This window comes from Budorcas taxicolor, chromosome 2, assembly GCF_023091745.1.
Source record: "Budorcas taxicolor isolate Tak-1 chromosome 2, Takin1.1, whole genome shotgun sequence".
Lineage (NCBI taxonomy): Eukaryota > Metazoa > Chordata > Mammalia > Artiodactyla > Bovidae > Budorcas > Budorcas taxicolor.
Window position 1 is genome coordinate 39,804,159 of NC_068911.1, and position 21,799 is coordinate 39,825,957.

At 44.7% G+C, this 21,799-nt stretch overlaps 1 protein-coding gene across 2 annotated transcripts in view; it reads left to right on the forward strand.

Moving 5' to 3' along the window:
* Window positions 1-709: 709 nt before the first annotated feature.
* TRAP1 (TNF receptor associated protein 1) overlaps window positions 710-21,799 on the forward strand; it is a 50,077-nt gene continuing 28,987 nt past the window's right edge. For both annotated transcript variants that reach the window (XM_052659651.1, XM_052659658.1), the window contains exon 1: window positions 710-843. In XM_052659651.1, the coding sequence (XP_052515611.1) occupies window positions 768-843 (76 nt within the window). In that variant the 5' untranslated portion in view covers window positions 710-767. The remainder of the gene's footprint in view (window positions 844-21,799) is intronic.

Below are 21,799 nucleotides of genomic sequence, written 5' to 3' on the forward strand. Positions count from 1 at the left end.
CCAGCTCCTGTCCTTTGCAGATCCTGTCACAATCTCAACTCGTTTCTGTGCAGTTATTTACCACTCATTTGTGGCAGCCAGTCTTCAGTGTACCTCAGTCATCAGGGGGCCGCCTGAGCCCCACTTCAGGCGTTACCAGACAATCTGAGTTTTACATAGCTTGGAGCTCTGTGACGCTGACGGTCCGAATCCGCAACCAAATTCACCTCCAGGAGGGCAAGAGAATTGGAAGGAATGCATAAGCCCAGTTTTGCTGGTGGGCCTTGGCTCCAGAGTTTTGGTGTAAGCAAGCCAAGCCTGAAATTCTCCTTTTTCACTCTTTTTGGCTATCTGGCCTGATTTGGGTGGAAGAGACTGACTTCCAGCGGTCTGGACCAGAGGCCGGGGACAAAGACCCTGAAGATGTTAACTGCTCCGCCCGGAGCTGCCTTTTCACGGTGTTCGCTGTGGGTGCGAATATCTGCACCGGGTTTCTGGGACGCACATACGGAGGCCCGGTTGGCGGGCTAGTGCGCGGGCGGACCCGCGCGCACGGCCGTCGCCCTTGACAACGTGACACAAGGTCGTGGGGGTCCCGCCCCCAGGCCCGACTGTCCCCGCGCGGGCCGGCCGCGCCCGAGCCACAGAGGGCCCCGCCCACCCGCCGGCGCGGGCGAGGGACGGGCAGCCGGGCGCGCGCCGTGACGTCACCGCGCCGCGCCCGGAGAAAGCCCCGCCTCTCCCCTGCCCCCGGCGCGCGTGGCTGCCCGGGACGCCGGAGGAACGACATGGCTCGCGAGCTGCGGACGCTGCTGCTGTGGGGCCGCCGCCTGCAGGCGCCGGCGCTGGCGGCTGCCTGCGGAGGTGAGGGCGACCGGAGAAGGGCGGGTGGGAGGTGAGCGGGGGCGGGGACTCGCGGAGCCTCCGGGTCCCCACAGCCCCTATTCTGTGTGGGACGCGCGGTGGCGGCTCTCCCTCGCGCGGCGCGGGAGGTTCTGTGAGGATTATGCTCCCAGCACGCGGCGAACGCTGAGCGCTCGGTGCGTCCTGGGGGCACCTAACTCGGTCCGAGCTGCGGGTTTCTCCGGAGGTGACGGAGTTGAGCCCGGGCCCGCGTGACTGCCTGCAGTAGAGGCTGCTCCCCAGCGAGCTGGTCAGGCCGGGTTGAGGCGGAGGGGCCGCCGGCAGTTTCGGGGAGTTGAAACCAAAGGGCGCGTGTGCGCTGGCAGCGGGCTTCACCCGGGGATTACCTCAGCCCCTTGGCTGCGCTCGGTTCCTCCCCTCCCCCCAGTGGAATGGCCCCTTGTCCCATCGACACACCTGAGGGCCCGCTCGGCCCGGCGCGCGGCGGCGAACCAGAAAACCGGCCCCGGGCCCTCGCGCAGCCCCGGACTCTGGGTTGTTAACCTCCGTAACCCAGGGCTTGAAATTGGGAGGTGCTCAAATCAATGTTGGAAAAAAACCCATGACTGCAGTCCCTTCTCTCACTCCCCACTCGAAAGTCACGGCGGGTGAACGTCTTGGCGTACCTTCCTGGTTCTGCACACTCAGTTACACACATATAAATACACACATCTAACGATTTTTACGTAAAATGGCCTAAACCGTTTATGCTTTGTGCTACAGATTTTTTTTTTTTAAGCTCCAGGATGGCTTACGTATGTTTTCTGTTTGTATGTATCAGTTTACGACTTTACAAGGCCGCGTAGTATTCTGTGTTACGGACGACGTATCATCGTTTATTTAACATTGTGCTGTTGGCGGACGTTATAAGGATGATTTCTGAGGGTTTGGTTTGATTGGCGGGTTTTGGGTTGTTTTGGTGTTTTTTTGTTTTTTGTTTGTTTGTTTGTTTTTGCTCTGGTCGTTACAGTGCTGTTTAGAATGGGCGAGTTACCATGCATGGCATTTATTTAGAATTTTAGAATTGATGGTTCACAGCGTGTGCATATTTAAAATGTTACCTGATATTGCCAAATTACTGTCCAAAAAGGCTTAAGCAATTTATATTCCCATTAGCTGGGAACGAAACCACCTATAGCAAGGCATCTTCTCCAACACTGGGTATTAGCCCTTTTCCAAACTTGTATTATATATTGTTTAACATATTTGCATGGGTAACAGAGTGTTTTCATCTGTTTTACAGCTTTTTCTGTTACCTGAGTTTAAAATGTTGCAGTCTCTTTTTTTTAAACAATCATACATTAACAGATAAGACAGCTGTAGTTTTTATGACCATTACTTATATCCAACATCTTCCTTCCTTTGGAATTTATTTCCTGTTTTACCAGAGTATACCCTTGTGTTAGTTTTGCAGAAAAAGACAATGGGTTGTATATTTTTTTAAGCCCGACCATGTCTAAAGTTATTTTTATTTTGCCCTCATGCTTATAGTTTGGATGGGTATTGCATTCCAGGTCAAAATAATTTCCTTCAAAGACTGATAGTTGTCTATTGTCTTCTAGCATCTTCATTAAAGGGGAGCAGTCTTGTCAGTTTGATTCTTGAATTTTCTGGTAGCTGACTTGTCTCTCCACCCTGCTCCCCTTGGGAGAGAAAGAAAGGGATTTTCTTTTCTTTTTACTCCTTATGTTCTAAGATGTTCTGATCATGTGTGTTTATAATTCATTCTTTGTACCATTCTCTTTTTTAAATTTATTATTTATTTACTTAGGTTGCGCTGAGTCCTTATTGCTGTGGGCAGGCTTTCTGGAGTTGCGGTGAGCAAGGACTTCTCACTGTGGTGGCTTCTCTTGTGGAGGTTTTAAGTGTGCAGGTTCAGGAGTTGTGGTGCAGGGGTTTAGTTGCTCCGTGGCATGTGGGATCTTCCTGGACAGGAATCGAACCCGTGTCCCCTGCATTGGCAGGTGGATTCTTAACCACTGGACCACCAGGAAGTTCTGTATCATTCTTACTCTTTTGGTTCGCATTGCAAAAACAAGACTGTGAGGCAGCCACAGTAAGAACGGTTGGTGCTTAAGTTGACTTTTCTATTCTCTACCATCTGGAGCCTTGGCTGGCATTGGCATTTTTCTTCACAAGAGTTCAGGCAGACTTCTGGAGTTCCAGGCTGTTTTCAGGATGTAGGGAGTCACTTGCCAGTCAAATTTCCCTCTCTCAGTAAAGCAGCTGTGTGTGTGGCTAATTTAACATGATGATAAAGGTGTTGATGGTTAACTGCTTAAACTCTGAATGGCAGTACCATCTGTATAAGGTGCTGGGGCTTAGAGCCAGCACCAGAGAAGCCTGTAGACAGAGGAGGGATCTGTGGCCCACTATCCAGAGGCGCCAGGTGGTCTTTATCCAAGGGGGACTTGGTTAGGATGAGGGGCCTGAGTGGTCTGCAGTCTGCAAAAGAGCAGACCAACCCAAATGTAATAGATGAGCAAAGACCTAGTTAGTTTCTGGCGGAGGAATTGATCAGAACTAAGAAGGAAGATCCCCAAGCTTCTTGCTCCTCCTGGGCATGCAGCTTCAGGCTGCAGGAGGTGGGAAGTTGGGGTGGTGAGTAAAACACTGAAGGAAAAATGAACAGTTCTCATGCCCCACTGTCAAAATACCAGGTTGTAACAGGACAGAGGAGGGACTGTTTCAGAGACCAATGGTGCTCCTCTAAAACCAGAATACCAGCTCAGGATCAGTGAAAATGTGTCCACTTCACTCTCAAGTGAGATGCTCAAGTTCAAAGCCAGAGGGTTTTCCTCTCCTGCGTTCTTGGTACCTTCAGTGCAGCAGCTAGATTTTTTTTCTTTCTTTTTGAAAAATTTAACTATTTCTTTTGACTGCACTGGGTCTTCATTGTGGCATGTGGACTTAATTGCAGCATGTGACATTCCCCAACCTGGGGAAGTCCCCAACTCCCTGCGTTGGAGTGTGAAGTCTTAGCCGCTGGACCTCCTGGGAAGTCCCCTAGAATTTTTCTCAAACACCCTCTAATCAATCAGTCTTGATACAGAACAGTAGCGTTTTGCTAGGAAGCTGCTGTTCGCTTAGTCGTCACAGAGATTTACCTGTAGTTCTGTAGCATTTAGTAAAAGTAGATTTCTGGATGTTTCTGCTATTGCTGGTTATATCTGCTAAAGCCACTAGAAATTAAAGGTGATGAAAGTTGTAGCTTGGAGAGCCAGTGTCTACTTGGGCGCATTATTTCCACTTGATTTTTGTTGCTCAGAGATGAGGTAAATTGAATTTAGGAGTACCTGAGTCGTGGGTGTAACTAATTTTGAAAGAATGGCTGTTATTTAACAGCTGTACAATCAAGAAACGTGATTAGGATATTAGGAATTAATTTGAGAGAGTCAGAATGAATACCAGATTTGAAAGGAACAGGCTGCGGTAAAGAAGGTGGCGCAGTGGTAAAGAAGTCACCTTCCAATGTAGGAGAAGCAGACCTGGGTTCGATCCCTGGGTCAAGAAGATCCCCTGGAGTAGAAAATAGCAACCCACTCCAGTATTCTTGTCATGGAGAATCCCATGGACAAGAGGAACCTGGCGAGCAGGCTACAGTCCATGGGGTCAAAAAGAGTTGTGCGTGCCTACATGCACGCGCGCACACACATACAGCAATACTGTTGAGGACAAAATAGTTGGTGCGGGTCTTCCTAAAGAGCCGGGGTAGGGAAGTAGCAGACGTGTGCTGGGAAGGTGGAGTGAGCAAAGCATGTCCCATGGTCCTTCTGAAGTTTGCACACACCGACATCCCAGCATTTGCAGGGAGTGGAGTCCTGGGGGGATTTTCCATGAAACTTACTTGTAGAGTAGTAAAACATTTCATTTCAACCTTTGTGATGAGAAGTCTTTCTAAAAGACTTAATTACAGATGCAGCCTAACAGAATCTTTGATATTTTCAGGGTCGTTGTGAATGTTAATTTAGGGTCCTCTGTTGTAACACACAGACCCCTGCAGGACCACTGGGCTGTGACATCTCCTCTGTCTAAAACATCCCATACTGAAACTGCGTCCTGAGTGTTTCTGTTACTCATTTGAACTTGCCAGGCCTCTGGAGCTGTGTTCCCTGCTACTCTCCATTTTCAGGTGAGGGTTGGAAAGCTAGATCAAAAATTTGTTAGCAATTTTTTTTTTAAAGGAGAGGAGAATTCTAGGCAGGAACAGGATATTCTTGTTTAACTGAAGCTCAGCATGTGGATTTTATGTGTTGTATTTTGGCTGTTCAGAAATGCCCTTCCCTTTTGGTTTTGTTATGTTTCTTTGTATTCAGGAGTCGATGTTTCTTGATAGTGTCAGTATTGCTTAGTAGTGAATGATTAGAACAGGTCATGAAACAGTAAGAAGTAGTGAAAATGTTCAGGAGTGCTAGAGATAAGAACTAGAAAATTTTAAAGGCAAGAAATCTTTATTTGATACATACATAGAAAGTGAAGAGATTTCTGTCTAGAATATTGATACACTTTAAACAGGGCTTACCTCAAGTGGTTACAGAACTTAAGAAACAAAATTCAGTTGTGAATAGCTAACCTGAGTTATCTGGTGAGATTTGAGAGATAATGGAACCATCCAAACCAACATACTGAAAAGCAGAGAATTTCATGGTTACAAACATAGAGCTTAAAACTATGGTAAAATAGTTGGCGGTGTTATGGAAAAAAAGCCTGAGGCTACATTCCAAAGAACTTCGTTTTTCCAGTATTGTATTTTCCCTTTTGGGAGAGGGTTAATTCTTCTTTTCATTGATCTGGAAGTACCTTTAGTTTGCAGAAGTTTAAACTTTACAAGTAAATTTATTAATTTTTCTTTTTATAGAATATGAAGCTTTAACTTAGAAATGTCACGTTGATATTAGATGAGTGGATTTCAAACATTTTTGTCACGTTTTCCCAGTAAGAAATGCATTCATATCATGACCTACTGTACAAGTATGCGTATACTGTACAAATACATGTACATCCTTAGCTGAAAGAGTTTTGTAAATACTTAACTGTATTATGCTATGTGTTCTTTTAAAAATTTTTTTATTAGAGTTTTATTTATTTATTGGCTGTGGTGGGTCTCCATTGCTCTGTGGGCTTCTTTCTAGCTGCAGCGGGCGGGGCTGCTGTCTAGCTGGGGTGCACAGATGGCTCACTGCGGTGGCTTCTCTTGTTGCGGAGCGCAGGCTCTAGGGCAAGCGGGCTTCGGTAGTTGTGGCTCACGGGCTTCCTTGCTCTGAGGCAGGGGGATCTCCCCATATCAGGGATCGAACCTGTGTCTCATTCATTGGCAGGCAGATTCTTTACCACTGAGCCACCAGGGAAGCCCTATGCATTCTTTTACTTTCTGTTTCATTAAACAAACAAAAATTCTGACCTAGCTCACTGAATTGGCTTCATAACCAATAGTCTTGACCTGCATTCTGAGAAACACTGTGTCCTGTGGCTGTACCTTCTGAGGAAATGACCTCGTATTTATCCAAGGGCTGTGACCTCAGACCGTCACGGCCACTGCAGTGTGTGCCGGCAGTGTGGCAGCAACAGTTCTGAACACACCCGCACAGTGCCTGCAGTGGGCCTGGGGCTGCCCGAGTGCTCTGGGCACCCAGGAGACGAGATGGGCAGGAGTCTTGGCCTCTGCAGTGCTGCCGTGGAGTGCGGCCAGCACGGATGGGAGCGTGCTGTGGGGATGCCATGCGACAAGCCCCGTGAAGAGACCGGAGTGGGAAGGGGATCCCAGTAGAAGGGGCGGTTGAGGGGGGCCTCACGAGCAGGGTGGCATTTAAGCAAAGCCTGGGAGGAGGTGATGGTGTCTTGGGAAGGACATTCCAAGCAGAGGGAGTAGTCGAGGCCAGGGCCCTGAGACAGGACTGGGCTGGCGAACCGGGGGGCAGGGCACTCTTAGCGAGGGGGTTAGCGTCTCGCTGTTTTCCTCAACTGTACAGGGGAGATGCAGGCAGTTGGTAAGGGGAGGTATGGAATTAAGAGTTCAAGCTAACGTCATAGCAGTTTCCTGAGAAAACTGCTTTCTGTTTTTATTAGTGAGAAGGTAGTGATGTTTTCTGTAACAGCCTGGAACAATGAAAAATCTTCCATCTGGACTCTCAGCTCACTGCCCAGTGGTTCGGAAAAAAGTCTCTGTGGCAAAGGGGTGTCCACACCCCGCTTCCCTCAGGAGGGAAGAGGGGCTGCCCCAGGCAGGACCCTGTGCACTCAGCCCCTCCCACTTTGTGCTTGCTGGGTCTTGATGCCCAGAGCCCTGGGGCCATCATGTGGCGCCCTTTCCTTCACTTCAGTCCGTTCCATTCAGTCGCTCAGTCGTGTCTGACTCTTTGCGACCCCATGGACTGCAGCACGCCAGGCCTCCCTGTCCATCAGCAACTCCCGGAGTTTCCTCAAACTCATGTCCATTGAGTCGGTGACGCCATCCAACCGTCTCATCCTCTGTCATCTCCTTCTCCTCCCGCCTTCAGTCTTTCCCAGCATCAGGGTCTTTTCCAATGAGTCAGCTCCTCACATCAGGTGACCAAAATATTAAAGTTTCAGCTTCAGCATCAGTCCTTCCAGTGAATATTCAGGGCTGATTTTCTTTACGATTGACTGGTTGGATTTCCTTGCAGTTCAAGGGACTCAAGAGTCTTCTCCAACACCACAGTGCAAAAGCATCAATTCTTAGGCACTCAGCTTTCTTCACAGTCCAACTCTCACATCTATGCGTGACTACTGGAAAAACCATAGCTTTGACTAGACAGGCCTTTGTTGGCTAAGTAATGTCTCTGCTTTTTAATATGCTGTCTAGGTGGGTCATAACTTTTCTTCCAAGGAGCAAGCGTCTTTTAATTTCATGGCTGCAGTCACCATCTGCAGTGATTTCGGAGCCCCCAAAAATGAAGTCTCTCGCTGTTTCTATTGCTTCCCCATCTATTTGCCATGAAGTGATGGGACCGGATGCCATTATCTTAATCTTAGTTTTCTAAATGTTGAGTTTTAAGCCAACTTTTTCACTCTCCTCTTTCACTTTCATCAAGAGGCTCTTTAGTTCTTCACTTTCTGCCATAAGGGTGGTGTCATCTGCATATCTGAGGTTATTGATATTTCTCCCAGAAATCTTGATTCCAGCTTGTGCTTCTTCCAGCCCAGCGTTTCTCATGATTACTCTGCATTTAAGTTAAATAAGCAGGGTGACAATATACAGTGTTGATATAGTCCTTTCCTGATTGGAACCAGTCTGTTGTTCCATGTCCAGTTCTAACTGTTGCTTCTTGACCTGCATGCAGATTTCTCAGGACGCAGGTCAGGTGGTCTGGTATTCCTGTCTCTTTAAGAATTTTCCACAGTTTGTTGTGATATAGTCAAAGGCTTTGGCATAGTCAATAAAGCAGAAGAAGATGTTTTTCTGGAATTCTTTTGCTTTTTCGATGATCCAACAGATGTTGGCAATTTGATCTCTGGTTCCTCTGCCTTTTCTGAATCCAGCTTGAACATCTGGAAGTTCAAGGTTCACATATTGTTGAAGCCTGGCTTGGAGAATTTTGAGTGTTACTTTGCTAGCGTGTGAGATGAGTGTAATTGTGCAGTAGTTTGAGCATTCTTTGGCATTGCCTTTCTTTGAGATTGGGATGAAAACTGACCTTTTCCAGTCCTGTGGCCACTGCTGAGTTTTCCAATTTGCTGGCATATTGAGTGCAGCACTTTCACAGCATCATCTTTCAGGATTTGAAAGAGCTCAACTGGAATTTCATCACCTCCAACTAGTTTCCTAGGTAGTGATGCTTCCTGAGGCCCACTTGACTTCGCATTCCAGAATGTCTGGCTCTAGGTAAGTGATCACACCATTGTGCTTATCTGGGTCATGAAGATCTTTTTTGTGCAGTTCTTCTATACACCTTCTTGCCACCTCTCCTTAATATCTTCTGCTTCTGTTAAGTCCATACCCTTTCTGTCCTTTATTGTGCCCATCTTTGCATGAAATATTCCCTTGGTATCTCTAATTTTCTTGAAGAGAGTCTCTAGTCTTTCCCATTCTACTGTTTTCCTCTATTTCTTTGCATTAATCACTGAGGAAGGCTTTCTTATCTCTCTTTGGAACTCTGCATTCAAATGGGTATGTATATCTTTCCTTTGCTCCTTTGCCTTTCACTTCTCTTCTTTTCACAGCTATTTGTAAGGCCTCCTCAGACAGCCATTTTGCCTTTTTTGCATTTCTTTGTCTTCACGTAACCCTCTCCTGATGGACCTTTAGGTGGTTTGCTAGCTTCATTCCTTTTTTTTAAGTCACTGGCAGCACTGCCAACAGTTTTTTGCCCTTCACCGGTGCTAGCACAGCAGTACTTTATAAATGTTTGTCAGTCTGACAGTGAAAATGTTACTGGTTTTACTTATTTTTTTAAAACTTGTTTAGTTTTGGCTGTGCTGCGTCTTCATTGCTGCGTTCAGGCTTTTCTGGGCTGCGGCGCGCAGGTTACTACTGAGTTGTGTGCAGGCCTCTCACTGCGTTGGCCTCTCTTGCGGATCACGGGCTCTAAGGCGCGCGGGCTTCCGTAGTTGCAGCGTGCCAGCTTAGTTGCCCTGTGGCGTGTCCCTCCCGGGATCAAACCCGCGTCCCTTGCATTGGCAGGTGGATTCTTAACCACTGGACCACCAGGGAAGTCTTCTATCTTGTTTGAAAAGGCAGTTTTTTAGTTACGAGTGTGGTAATGCGTCCTTTTCTATGATTCAGAGCTATTGATGTTTCTCTTTCGTGAGTCGCCGTTCTTCTCTTTCGCTTGGCCTCCTTGTGGGTCTGTTAGTGCTCTTGTTTATTAAGGAAACCAGCCCTCTGCCATGTGTTTCAGACTTTTTTGTCTCCAGTGTGTTTGCCCACTGACTTAAATTTTTTTAAAGTGTGGTTATTGCTAATTGATTTTGTTTATTCATTAAAATTTTGTATTTTTTTCTGTTGATATGATTGACATATAATCATATAATTGTTATGTTAGTTTTAGTTGTACAACATACTGATTTGCTATTTGTATGTACAAAATAATCACCATAATTAGTTCACATCCATCACCTCACACAGTCAAAATTTTTTTTACCCCCTTTTAAGGTCTACTCTGTTGACCTTAATTTTCATGTTGTCCATAAATGTGTGGGCTATGTGTCTTTTTCTTGTGCTGTGTGTCTTATTTAGACAAATTTCCTTACTCTCAGGTCATTAAGGAAAACTCTCAAATGGTCAGCATCATTAGTCATTTGGCAGGGAAAGGCAAGTCCCTGCGCAGGGAGGTGGCGCATCACACTCACCGTGGTGGCTGTGATAAAAAGCACAGCAGAAACAAGCACTGACAACGATGTGCGGAAATTGGAAACTTTGCCCACTGCTGGCAGGAATATAAAATGTGCAGCACTTTGGAAAACCAACCATCTTTCCGTCCCTCAAATGATTAAACATGGGCTACCCTTTGACTGGCAAGTCCACTCCTGGGTTTATACCCAGGAGAATTTAAAAATTGAAACTTGTACACCAGTATTTATGGCAACATTGTTTATAATAGTCAAAAAGCAGAAATGGCGCAATTGCTCATCAGCTGATGAGGTAAACATCATGTAGCCTATCCGTATAATTGATACTGTTCAGCCATAAAAATGAGCGACCTGTGCTGTGCCCTCCAGCATGGTTGAACCTGGAAGATAATCACGTTCAGTGACAGAAGCCACAGACAAAAGACCATGTATGGTATGATTCCATTTATGTGAACTGTCCGCAGTAGGCAGATCCATAGAGGTGGAAGGTGGTTGCCAGGAGCTGGGGGCATGGAGAACGGGGAGTGACTGCCGATAGGTGTGGAGTTTCTCTCTGGGGTGATAGTTATGGTGATGATGGTTTTGTAAGTATACTAAAAGTCATTGAATTGTGCACTTTAAGTGGGTGAGTATCTCAATAGGGCTTCCCTGGTGCCTCAGAGGTTAAAGCATCTGCCTGGAATGTAGGAGACCCGGGTTTGATCCCTGGGTCGGGAAGATCCCCTGGAGAAGGAAATGGCAACCCACTCCAGTACTCTTGCCTGGAGGATCCGATGGAGGGAGGAGCCTGGTAGGCTACAGTCCATGGGGTCGCAGTTATTTTGCTTGCACGCATGCTCAGTTGCGTCTGACTCTTTGTGACTGAATGGACTATATCCTGCCAGGCTCCTCTGTCCATGGAAGTTTCCAGGCAAGAATACTGGAGGGGTTGCCATTTGCTTCTCCAGAGGATCTTCCCAACCCAGGGACTGGCCCGTCTTCTGCATTGGCAGGCAGATTCTTTACCGCTGAGCCTCCCGGGAAGCCCAAAGCTATTTTAAATATTTCTTCTAATTACTTCTAGTACTTTTAGCTTTTATTTTCCCTTTTATAGTTCATCTAGAATTTATTCTGATATAATAAGTGAGGGGAGAAATTAATACGGTAGCTTTAATGTGTTTTAACATTTTATAATATTTCCTCATGTTTTTCAAAAATGTCTTGGCTGTATGTGCACTTTTATTTTTCCATATGAATTTTAGAATTTGCTTAAATAGTGAAAAAAATCCTGTTTGATTTTTCAGTGGGATCATGTTTTTAAAAATAGACTAATTTAGAGAACTGGCACCTTTAAATACTTACTTTTACTATTTAAGGGCATTTCCCCAAACTTTTTATATCCCTTTATAAATGTGTTTTATGTCTCTAGTAACTTCTTTTTAATGTTTTTTGTGATTGAGTACTTTTTATAAAGAATGTTGTAAATAAGTTATTTTGTAAATAGGTTATTGATACACATAGCACAATTCAAAAGATACAGAGGAGTGTGCAGTGAAAAGCATATCTCTTCAGCTGCTACCCTCAGCCACCAATTCCCCTCCTGAGAGCAGCCCCCTCAGCCCATTTCTTGGGTGTCCTCACAGAGACACGCTTGGCGTATGAGAAGAAACATACACACATACGTGTATTTAATCACCATGGTAACAAATGTAGCCCACTGTTCTGGACCAGGTGTTTTCTTAGTATTTCGACCCACGTTGCCTCATTGTTCTGTGTTTCAGAGTATCCATTATATATATATTATAATGTATTTGCTAATCCTTTACTGATGACACTCTGCCTGGTCATTGGCCCCTGACTCCTGGGGGGACCCCTACCCCAGAGTCTCATCTGGTATGTCGTTTAGGGGCCTTCTCATGACCCCGACATTGACACTTGGTGGGAGGGGGCTACCCCTTTTGTGACAGCTGTATTTTTTTAGTTTGCTATTTTGAGTAATTAAATATTTGATTAGAAAGATACTGCTTGAGAAGTCTTGCTCTCAGTTTTGTCCCCCTTTCCTTCATTTCCCTCTTCATAGGTCATCACAATCGTTCGTTGTTTGTGTATCCTTCGTCTACCCTGCCAGTGTCAGATGCATAGAGTAGGCTTCCCAGGTGGCACTAGTGGTAAAGAAGCCCCTGCCAGTTCAGGGGACGTAAGAGATGCAGTTGGACCCCTGGGTCAGGCAGATTGCTTGGGAGGGCATGGCAACCCACTGCTGTGTTCTTGCCTGTGGACAGAGGAGCCTGGTGGGCCACAGTCCATAGGGTTGCAAAGAGTCAGGCACGACTAAAGTGACTTAGCGCACACAGCACACGTGCAGATACACGTTTTTCTTCTGTCAGGATATGCACTTCTCCATGTTCTGCTATTCACTTCATAGATACTGGAGAGCATTCTGTATCAGTACACAGTTTGCTCAGTCTTTTTTTTTAATAGCCACATTATAGTAGTGGGCCCGTGTCGGGAGGCACCATCACGTATGAGCCCTCCGTTGATGGACATTTAGGTGGTTCCCAGGAATTTGCTGTAGTATATGGCCTTTCATCTCTCTTTGTATTCAGGTTCAGCTGTATCCACAGAATAAAGTCCCCAAATGGACTCTCCAGATTAGAGGTTTGTACTCTTGACTTGATGTGAGAGTTGGACTGTGAAGAAAGCTGAGCGCCGAAGAATTGATGCTTTTGAACTGTGGTGTTGGAGAAGACTCTTGAGAGAGTCCCTTGGACTGCAAGGAGATCCAACCAGTCCATTCTGAAGGAGATCAGCCCTGGGATTACTTTGGAAGGAATGGTGCTGAAGGTGAAACTCCAGTACTTTGGCCACCTCATGCGAAGAGTTGACTCATTGGAAAAGACTGATGCTGGGAGGGATTGGGGGCAGGAGGAAAAGGGGACGACAGAGGATGAGATGGCTGGATGGCATCACTGACTCGATGGACGCAAATGTGAGTGAACTCCAGGACTTGGTGATGGACAAAGAGGCCTGGCGTGCTGCAATTCATGGGGTCGCAAAGAGTCAGATACGACTGAGCAACTGAACTGAATAGAACTGAACTCTTGGCCGACGTGGCCAGATCACCTTCCACTGACCTCAGACCGTTTCCCACACCCTGAGTGCTGTCTCCACAGGGTCACCAGAAGTACAGTCTGAAAAAGTAATAGCTCTGCGGACTTACTGTCATCTGAGCTGGTGAAGCTTAACCGTGGTTTGAAGTAGAGCAAAATGCCAAAGCGGGGGCCTTCACTCAGGAAGTATTGATTAGGTTGTTCAAGGCCTGCCAGATTCCCTTTCCTGCAGCTTCTCCACTTCCCACCTGCAGGCCGGGCTACACTGAAGGCTTATCCTGCCCTCCCAGCCTTCAGGGAGAGCTGGCCCCGGCCCCATTACATCCCACAGGCCGAGCCGCGGGGGGCTGCTCTGCTTAGGCTGGTTTCCAGGGGCTTGTGTGCATCTGTTTGCAAGTCCAAAGTGACCCAGCGGGGTGGAAGCTGGTGGTTAGCTCCCCACCCCAAAGTCTGTCTGCTTCCCTCCCTCATTCCTTACCCTCTCCCTCCCTCTCCTCTTTCCTTCCTGCCAACCTCCCTTCCACCTCCCTCCTGTCCTTCCTTCTTTTGGTGAAAGGCATGCCATCTAAAAAGGAATGCATGTTTCTAAAAGCAGCATAAAGGAATCCCCGTTGCCCACCTCAGGAACAGATGCCACCTTCCCTCTAGGGCACTGTGCGCCCTCCCGATACGTCCCTTTCTCTCTCCCCCCAGAGGTGACCGCTGACTTGAACATTCTGGATCTTATTCCCTTGCTTTTCTTCTTACTTCTGCATGTGTGTATATGGATAGATGCACATACGTACACACACAGTTTGTTGAAATCATCCTGTGTATATTCTGCTGTGACTTTCTTGGGTCAGCGTTGTTTTCGTAGTTTTATCCGGGGTAATGTGCATCGCCTGCTTCCTCGGTTGTGTTACTGTACCTTCACTTCTTTAGGTGTGATTCCTGCCAGAAGCGTGTGTACTGTTGGACCGTTTGGTGTGCTCCAGGTGTTGGCTGTAAGATGCGCCCATGGCACGTTCTGTAAGATTCCCTCACGCGAACGTGCTGCCTCTGGTTCCTCCATCCTTGGCACAGGCATGGGGCTGCTGCTCGCCCAGGGCTTCTGGGTGTGTCCTTGTGCAGGCATCCTGCCCGCGGGCGCACGGGTGCATTTCCATAGGGTGCGTGACTCATGTGGAGTTGCTGCATTTAGGGTGTGTGTTTTTAATCCGCACTTGACTTCTTCAGAGTGGATCTGGGTTTACGTTCCATCAGCTCTGTGAGACTCCCCACTGTGCTATATCCTCACCAGAGCTTGGCATTTCCAGATGTTTTAAATGTTTGTCAGTTTGATGGTTATGAAATGATATTTCAGTTGTGATTTTTAACTGCCTTTTAATGGATTGCTAATAAAGTTTTTTCTATGGTTTATTAGCCATATTTCCTTTTCTGTGAAATGCTGTTTTTATTTCATGTTTTTTTTTTTTTGCTTCTGTCTTTTTCTTCTTGATTGTAAAGAATCTACCTGCAGTGCGAAAGACCCAGGTTCAGTCCCTGGGTTAGGAAGGTCCCCTGGAGAAGGGAAGGGCTACCCACTCCAGTATTCTTGCCTGGAGAATCCCCATGGACAGAGGAGCCTGGCAGGCTGTCCAGTCCACGGGGTCACAGAGAGTCAGACATGACTAAGCAACTAACACTTTCACATATGTATTTCTTATGGGTGCTAACCTTTTATCAGTAATACCCTTTGTCAGTTGTTGCACATGTGTTCTCCTAGTTTGTAGCTCACCACTTCACTCTCGGCCCGATGTTTGTTTTTCAGAGGGAGATGGAGTTTTTGTTTGTTTTGATGAACACAAGTTCTTAATTTTAACTTTGTTAAATACCAGTCTTTTCCTTTATGAATTATCTCAGTGTTCTGTGAATGAAGGTACATGGGTCAAACTAGACTTACTATTTTTGTAAATAAAGTTATATCAGAGCATGGATATGCCATGCTTTCATGTGTTACCTGTGACCACTCTCCTGCTGCAGCAGCAGAGTTGAGCAACAGGGCTCACAACTCCTAAAATATTTACTGTCTGGCCCTTTAAAGATATCTGCTTTTTCTATGAGAGTTGTTCCCTAATTTCTACCAAATGGAAATGGATGAGCAAGTCTGTCAGCACCTTTTTCCCATCAGCACCTTCTTTTTTTAATATTTATTTTTATTTCTTTTATTTGGCTGTGCCAGTGCTTAGTTGTAGCACATGGGAGCTTTGCTCTTCCTTGTGGCACGTGGGGGCCTTTAGTTGCAGCATGTAGGATATAGTTCCCTGACCCAGGCCCCTGCGCTGGGAGTGCAGAGTCTTAGCTACTGGACCACCAGGGAAATCCCAGAAGCCTCTTATTTGCAGCTTTTATATTTCTCTCTTTTGGTAAACTTGCTCATGGATTTCATTTTCCAGATTAGCAAAGAGTTGCAAACTAGCTATCACAGGCTAATTCTGGTTATAAAACAGTTATGTTTGGTTCAAACCTTTTAAAAAAGTAAATGCAAGCGTTTAAAGTCAGATTTGACATGAATATTTGAGTTTCTGATTTCTTTTGAAAAATTAAAAGTTCAGAGAGTCTGGGCCTGCATGCTACAGTGGTGACCCTCTCTGAGGACGGAGGTTGGCTGCCTCTGCAGACGCCGTCCTTGCAGCTGTGCTCCCAGTCGCTCCTTTATTCCGAGCCCGTTACTACCGTTTCTTTTGCTGCATTATTTTTTGGTGTAGTAGAGTTAATTATATTGATTGACTGTTTACAGGCCTACTTCACTTTATAGTGCTTTGCTTCATTGCATTTCACAGATAATTGCATTTTTTACAAATTGAAGATTTGTGGCAACCCTGTGTGGAACTAGTCTGTTAGCACTGCTTTTTTGATAGCATCTGCTCACTTCATGTCTGTGTCTCCCAATATTTCAAACCTTTTCATTATTTTTATATTTGTTACAGTGATCTGTGATTTTTGATGTTTTTGCTCTTGTGATTGTTTTGGGGTACCACAAACCACAACCTGTAAAAAGTGTGGTAAAATGCTATCAAATAGCATCACATACTACAGAGAAACCTTTGTGAAAGGGAGAGATTGAGAAATTGCCACAGGCACTCCACCACCACCCTCATCAGTCAGCACCCACCGACATCAGAGCAAGACCTCCACCAGCAGAGAGATTGGGACTTGCTGGAGTCTCAGATGATGGGTAGCATTTTTTTCTTCTTTTTGTTTTTTTTTTTTTTTGATGGGTAGCATTTTTTAGCAATAAAGCATTTTTCAATTAAGGTCCATACCCTGTGTTTTTAGACGTAATGCTGTTGCACACTTAATAGACCATAGTATAGTGTGAACATAGCTTTTGTATGCACTAGGAGACCCCCAAATTTGAGTGACTTTATCTCGGTAGTTGCTTTATTGTTGTGGTCTAGAACTGAACCTGCAGTATCAAACCAGCCTTGCATCTTTGAGGTAAACCTACTTGGTCATGATGTAGTATCATTTTTATATTTTAATGGGTTTTCCTTGCTTATATTTTATTAAGGACCTCCATGTCTGTGTCCATGAGGGATATTGGTGTATTATTATTATGGTGTGTGTGTCTATGTGATGTCTTTGTCAGGCTTTGATATCCTCAAAAATTAAAGAGAAGCAATTTCTTGTTCTATTTTCTGAAACTTTGTGTAAGATTGGTGTTATTTCTTCCTCGTAACTGATAGAATTCAGTAGAAATTCAGGGCTTCTGTAGAATTTGTGACAATACCCTTTATGGTATTTATGATGGGTATTCTCTTCTTTCTTCATCAGTCTAGCTAGGAGCTTATCTTCTGTTGATCTTTGTCAAGAATCAACTTTGGCTTTGTTCATTTTCTCCATTACTTGTCCATTTTCTATTTTATTGATTTCTGCTCTTTGTCATTTCCTCCTTCCTCCTGTGTTTGGGTTTAATTTTGTACTTCTTCTTTGTTGTTGTACTTGAAGGTGATCTCTCAGGCCGTTGGTTTTAAGCCTCTTTTCTAACGTAAGCATTTAAAACTATAAGTTTCCTGCTACATGCTTCTCTAGGTGTATCCCACAACTTTTAATATATTGTATTTTCATTATCATTAACTATTAAATGTTACCTAATTTCCCTTGTAATTTCTTCTTTGACCCATGGATCATTTAGAATGTGTTAATTTTCAGATAATTGAGGTTTCCTAGATATTTTATTTTATATATATATATATATATATATATATATATATATATATGCTGCTGCTACTAAGTTGCTTCAGTCACGTCCAACTCTGTGCGACCCCATAGACGGCAGTGCACCAGGCTCCCCCGTCCCTGGGATTCTCCAGGCAAGAACACGAGTGGGTTGCCATTTCCTTCTCCAGTGCGTGAAGTGAAAAGTGAAAGTGAAGTCACTCAGTCGTGTCTGACTCTTCGCGACGCCATGGACTGCAGCCCACCAGGCTCCTCCACCCATGGGATTTTCCAGGCAAGAGTGCTGGAGTGGGGTGCCATCGCCTTCTCCGATATATACACACACACACACACTTTTATTTATTCATTTTTGGCTGTGCTCGGTCTTTGTTGCCGCTCAGGCTTTCCTCTGGTTGCAGGGAGCAAGGGCTCTTCTAGTTGTGGTGCGTGGGCTGCTCGTGTTTCGGAGCGTGGGCTCTGGGGTGCGCAGGCTTCAGCAGCTGCAGCACGTGGGTGCAGTCGTGGCTGTTCTCCGGCTCTGGAGCACAGGCTCAGCAGTTGTGGGGCACAGCCTTAGCTGCTCCGTGGCAGTGTGGGATCCTCCCAGATCAGGGGTTGAACCCATGTCTCCTGCATTGGCAGGCAGATTCTTTACCCCTGAGCCAGCAGGGAAGCCCAGTATTTTATTATTATTGATTCTAAATTAATTCTGTTGTATTTAGAGAGCTTACTCTGTATGATTTCGTTCCTTCTAAAATTTATTGAGACTCTGGCCCACTTTATGGTCCATCTCAGTGAATATACCATGTGTACAGGAAAAGAATGTTTTCAATAACTGTACTTTGCAGTTGCTAGGTATATAGTACTGGATGAATACCCATCAGGCAAGTGTTTCCTACTGTAACTCGGATGATCTGTGTCTTGATTTGTTTTTTCGCTCTAGTTCTGCCATGTATTGAGCCAGGTGTCAAAATCTCCAGCTATGATTGTGCAATTGTGCTTTTTCTTTTGATTCTTTCAGTTTTGATTTCATTTATTTTGAAGGTGTTATTAGGCAAATATGTTCATGATTAAGTTTTCCTGATGAACTACATCTCTTTAAAATTTATTTAGTTGGAAGATAATTACTTTACAATATTGTGATGGTTTTTGCCATACATCAACACGAATCAGCCACGGGTGTACATGTGTCCCCCCATCCTGAACACCCCTCCCCGCTCCCTCCTCACCCCATCCTGCTGGGTTGTCCCAGAGCACCGGCTTTGGGTGCCCTGCTTCATGCATCGAGCTTGCGCTGGGCATCTATTTTACGTGGTAATATACATGTTTCAGTGCTGTTCTTTCAAATCATCCCATCCTCGCCTTCTCCCACAGAGTCCAAAAGTCTGTTTTTTACATCTGTGTCTCTTTTGCTGCACTGCATGTAGGATCATCATTACCATCTTTCTAAATTTCATGTATATTTGTTAAAATACAGTATTTGTGTTTCTCTTTCTGACTTCACTCTGTATAATAGGCTCCAGTTTCACCCACCTCATTATAACGGACTCAAATGTGTTCCTTTTTATAGATGAGTAATATTCCAGTGTGTATATGTATCACAACTTCCTTATCCATTCATCTGCTGATGGACATCTAGGCTGCTTCCATGTCCTAGCTGTTGTAAATAGTGCTGCAGTGAACATGGGAGTATGTGTCTCTTTCAGTTCTGTTTTCCTCAGTGTGAAATCCTCACTGCCCAGCAGTGGAATTGCTGGGTCGTATGGCAGTTCTGTTCCCAGTTTTTTTAAGGAATCTCTACACTGTTCTCTGTAGTGACTGTACTAGTTTGCATTCCCACCAGTAGTATAAGAGGGTTCCCATTCTTCACACCCTCTCCAGCATTTATTGTTTGTAGACTTTTTGATGGCCGCGATTCTGACCTGTGTGAGATGATACCTCATTGTGGTTTTGATTTGCATTTCTCTAATAATGAGTGATGTTGAGCATCTTTTCATGTGTTTGTTAGCCATCTGTATCTCTTCTTTGGAGAAATATCTATTCTTTTGCCCACTTTTTGATTGGGTTTTGTTTTTCTGGTATTGAGCTGCGTGTATCAGTATCAGTATCAGTTCAGTTGCTCAGTCACGTCCGACTCTCATGCAGCCCCCTTTGCAGCACGCCAGGCTTCCCTGTCCATCACCAGCTCCTGGAGCTTATGTCAAACTCATGTCCGTCGAGTCGGTGCTGCCATCCCACCGTCTCATCCTCTGTCGTCCCTTTCTTTTCCTGCCTTCAATCTTTCCCAGCATCAGGGTCTTTTCCAATGAGTCAGGTCTTCGCATCAGGTGGCCGAAGTATTGGAGTTTCAGTTTCAGCATCAGTCCTTCCAATGAGTATTCAGGGGTGATCTCCTTTAGGATGGACTGGTTGAATCTCCTTGCTGTCCAAGGGACACTTAAGAGTCTTCTCCACACCACAGTTCAGCTGCTTGTGTATTTGGGGGATTAATTCTTTGTCTGTTGTTTCGTTTGCTATTGTTTTGTCCCATTCTGAAGGCTGTCTTTTCACCTTGCTTATAGTTTCCTTCATTGTGCAAAAGCTTTTAAGTTTAATTAGATCCCATTTGGTAATTACTGGTGGATGGGTCATAGAGGAGCTTGCTGTGAACTGCAACTTTTATTATTCTGATACAGTCTTCTTTTTCCCTGGTAATACTTTTTATTTTGCAGTCTACTTTGTCTGATCTAATGTGGCCACGCCCACCTTTTTTATCCGTATTTTTACCTGAATTTTTTTTTTTTCATTTATTTCCTTTCCAAAAGGAAAATCCCACCATACAGCATGTGGGATCCCAACCAAGGATGACACCCACACACTCTGCAGTGGAAGCCTGTAGTCTTAACCCCTGGGCCACCAGGGAAATCCCTGTTTTATATTTTAAGTGATTGTTTTGTGGTGGTGGTTTAATCACTAAGTCTTACCCAACTCTGTGACCCAGTGGACGGTAGCTCACCAGGCTCCTCTGTCCATGAGATTTCCCAGGCAAGAATCCTGGAGTGGGGTGCCATTTCCTTCTCCAGGGCATCTTCCCAACCCAGGAATCGAACCCGTGTCTCCTGTGTTGTAGCCGGTTATTTTGTGGACAGTGTATAATTGGGTCTTGCTCTATCAATTCTGACAGTCTTTGCCCTGTAATTGGAGTGTTTAGTCCATTGACTTAAAATGTATTTATTGATAACATTCAGGCTTGTCTCTATTGCTGTTATTTGTCCCTCTCTTCTACCTTTCCTGTAGTCTTTTGGATCAAGTAAATATTTTTTAGAATTCCATCTTGGTTTACTAATGCTTTTTTAGCTATACCTCTTTGTATCATTTTTTTTGGTTGCTCTGGAGAGTGTAATGTTCACCCATAACTTCTCATAGTCTATTTAGAATTAGTATTGTAATACACCATAGTGAAAGTGAAAGTGAAGTCGCTCAGTGGTGTCTGACTCTTTGCGACCCTGTAGACTGCAGCCTACCAGGCTCCTCCGTCCATGGAATTTTCCAGGCAAGAGTACTGGAGTGGGGTGCCGTTGCCTTCTCTTGTAATACACCATATAGACTGTAAAAACCTTGCAACTATATGGGTGCTATGTTACATTTGTTACATGCAGTACATATGTTATAAACCCCACAAGACAGTATTTTAATTTTTGGTTTAAACTTCAGTAAAACAGTGTTTTAATTTTTGTATATATTACATACTTTCAATTTATTTTAATTTTGGCTTTAAACATTGGTAAAACAATGTTTTAATTTTTGTATGTATTTTAAAGAAACTAGAGAAAACTTCTTTAGTGTTTACCTAGGCTACTATTTCTGATGTTCTGCATTCTCTTTGAAGATCCAGGTTTCCATCCCATAGCATTTACATTCAGCCTGAAGAACTGTAGCATTTCTTTTAGTTCAGGTCTGCTATTTATGACAAGATGCTGTACCATTGTCTTTCAGCCTCCATCATTTCTGTTGAAAAGTTAGCTGTCATTCAAATTATTGTTTCCCCAAATAATGTCTTGTTTTTTTCTAGTTGCTGCCAAGATTTTCTCTATTTATTTTGTTTTCAACAGTCTGATTACAGTGTGCCTAAGTGTTTTTCTTTGATATTATCTTGCTAGTGGTTCATTGAATTTTTGATTCTGTAAATTTGTCTTTGACCAAGTTTGGGGAAATTTTCCAGTTATTATTTCATCAGATATTTTTCCTGCCCTATTCTCTTTCTCCTCTCCTGGGATTCCAAATGTTAAACTCCTTTCTGTTTCTGTCACATATGTCTGAGACCCTGTTCATTTATTTGTAATCTATTTCACCTTGAATAA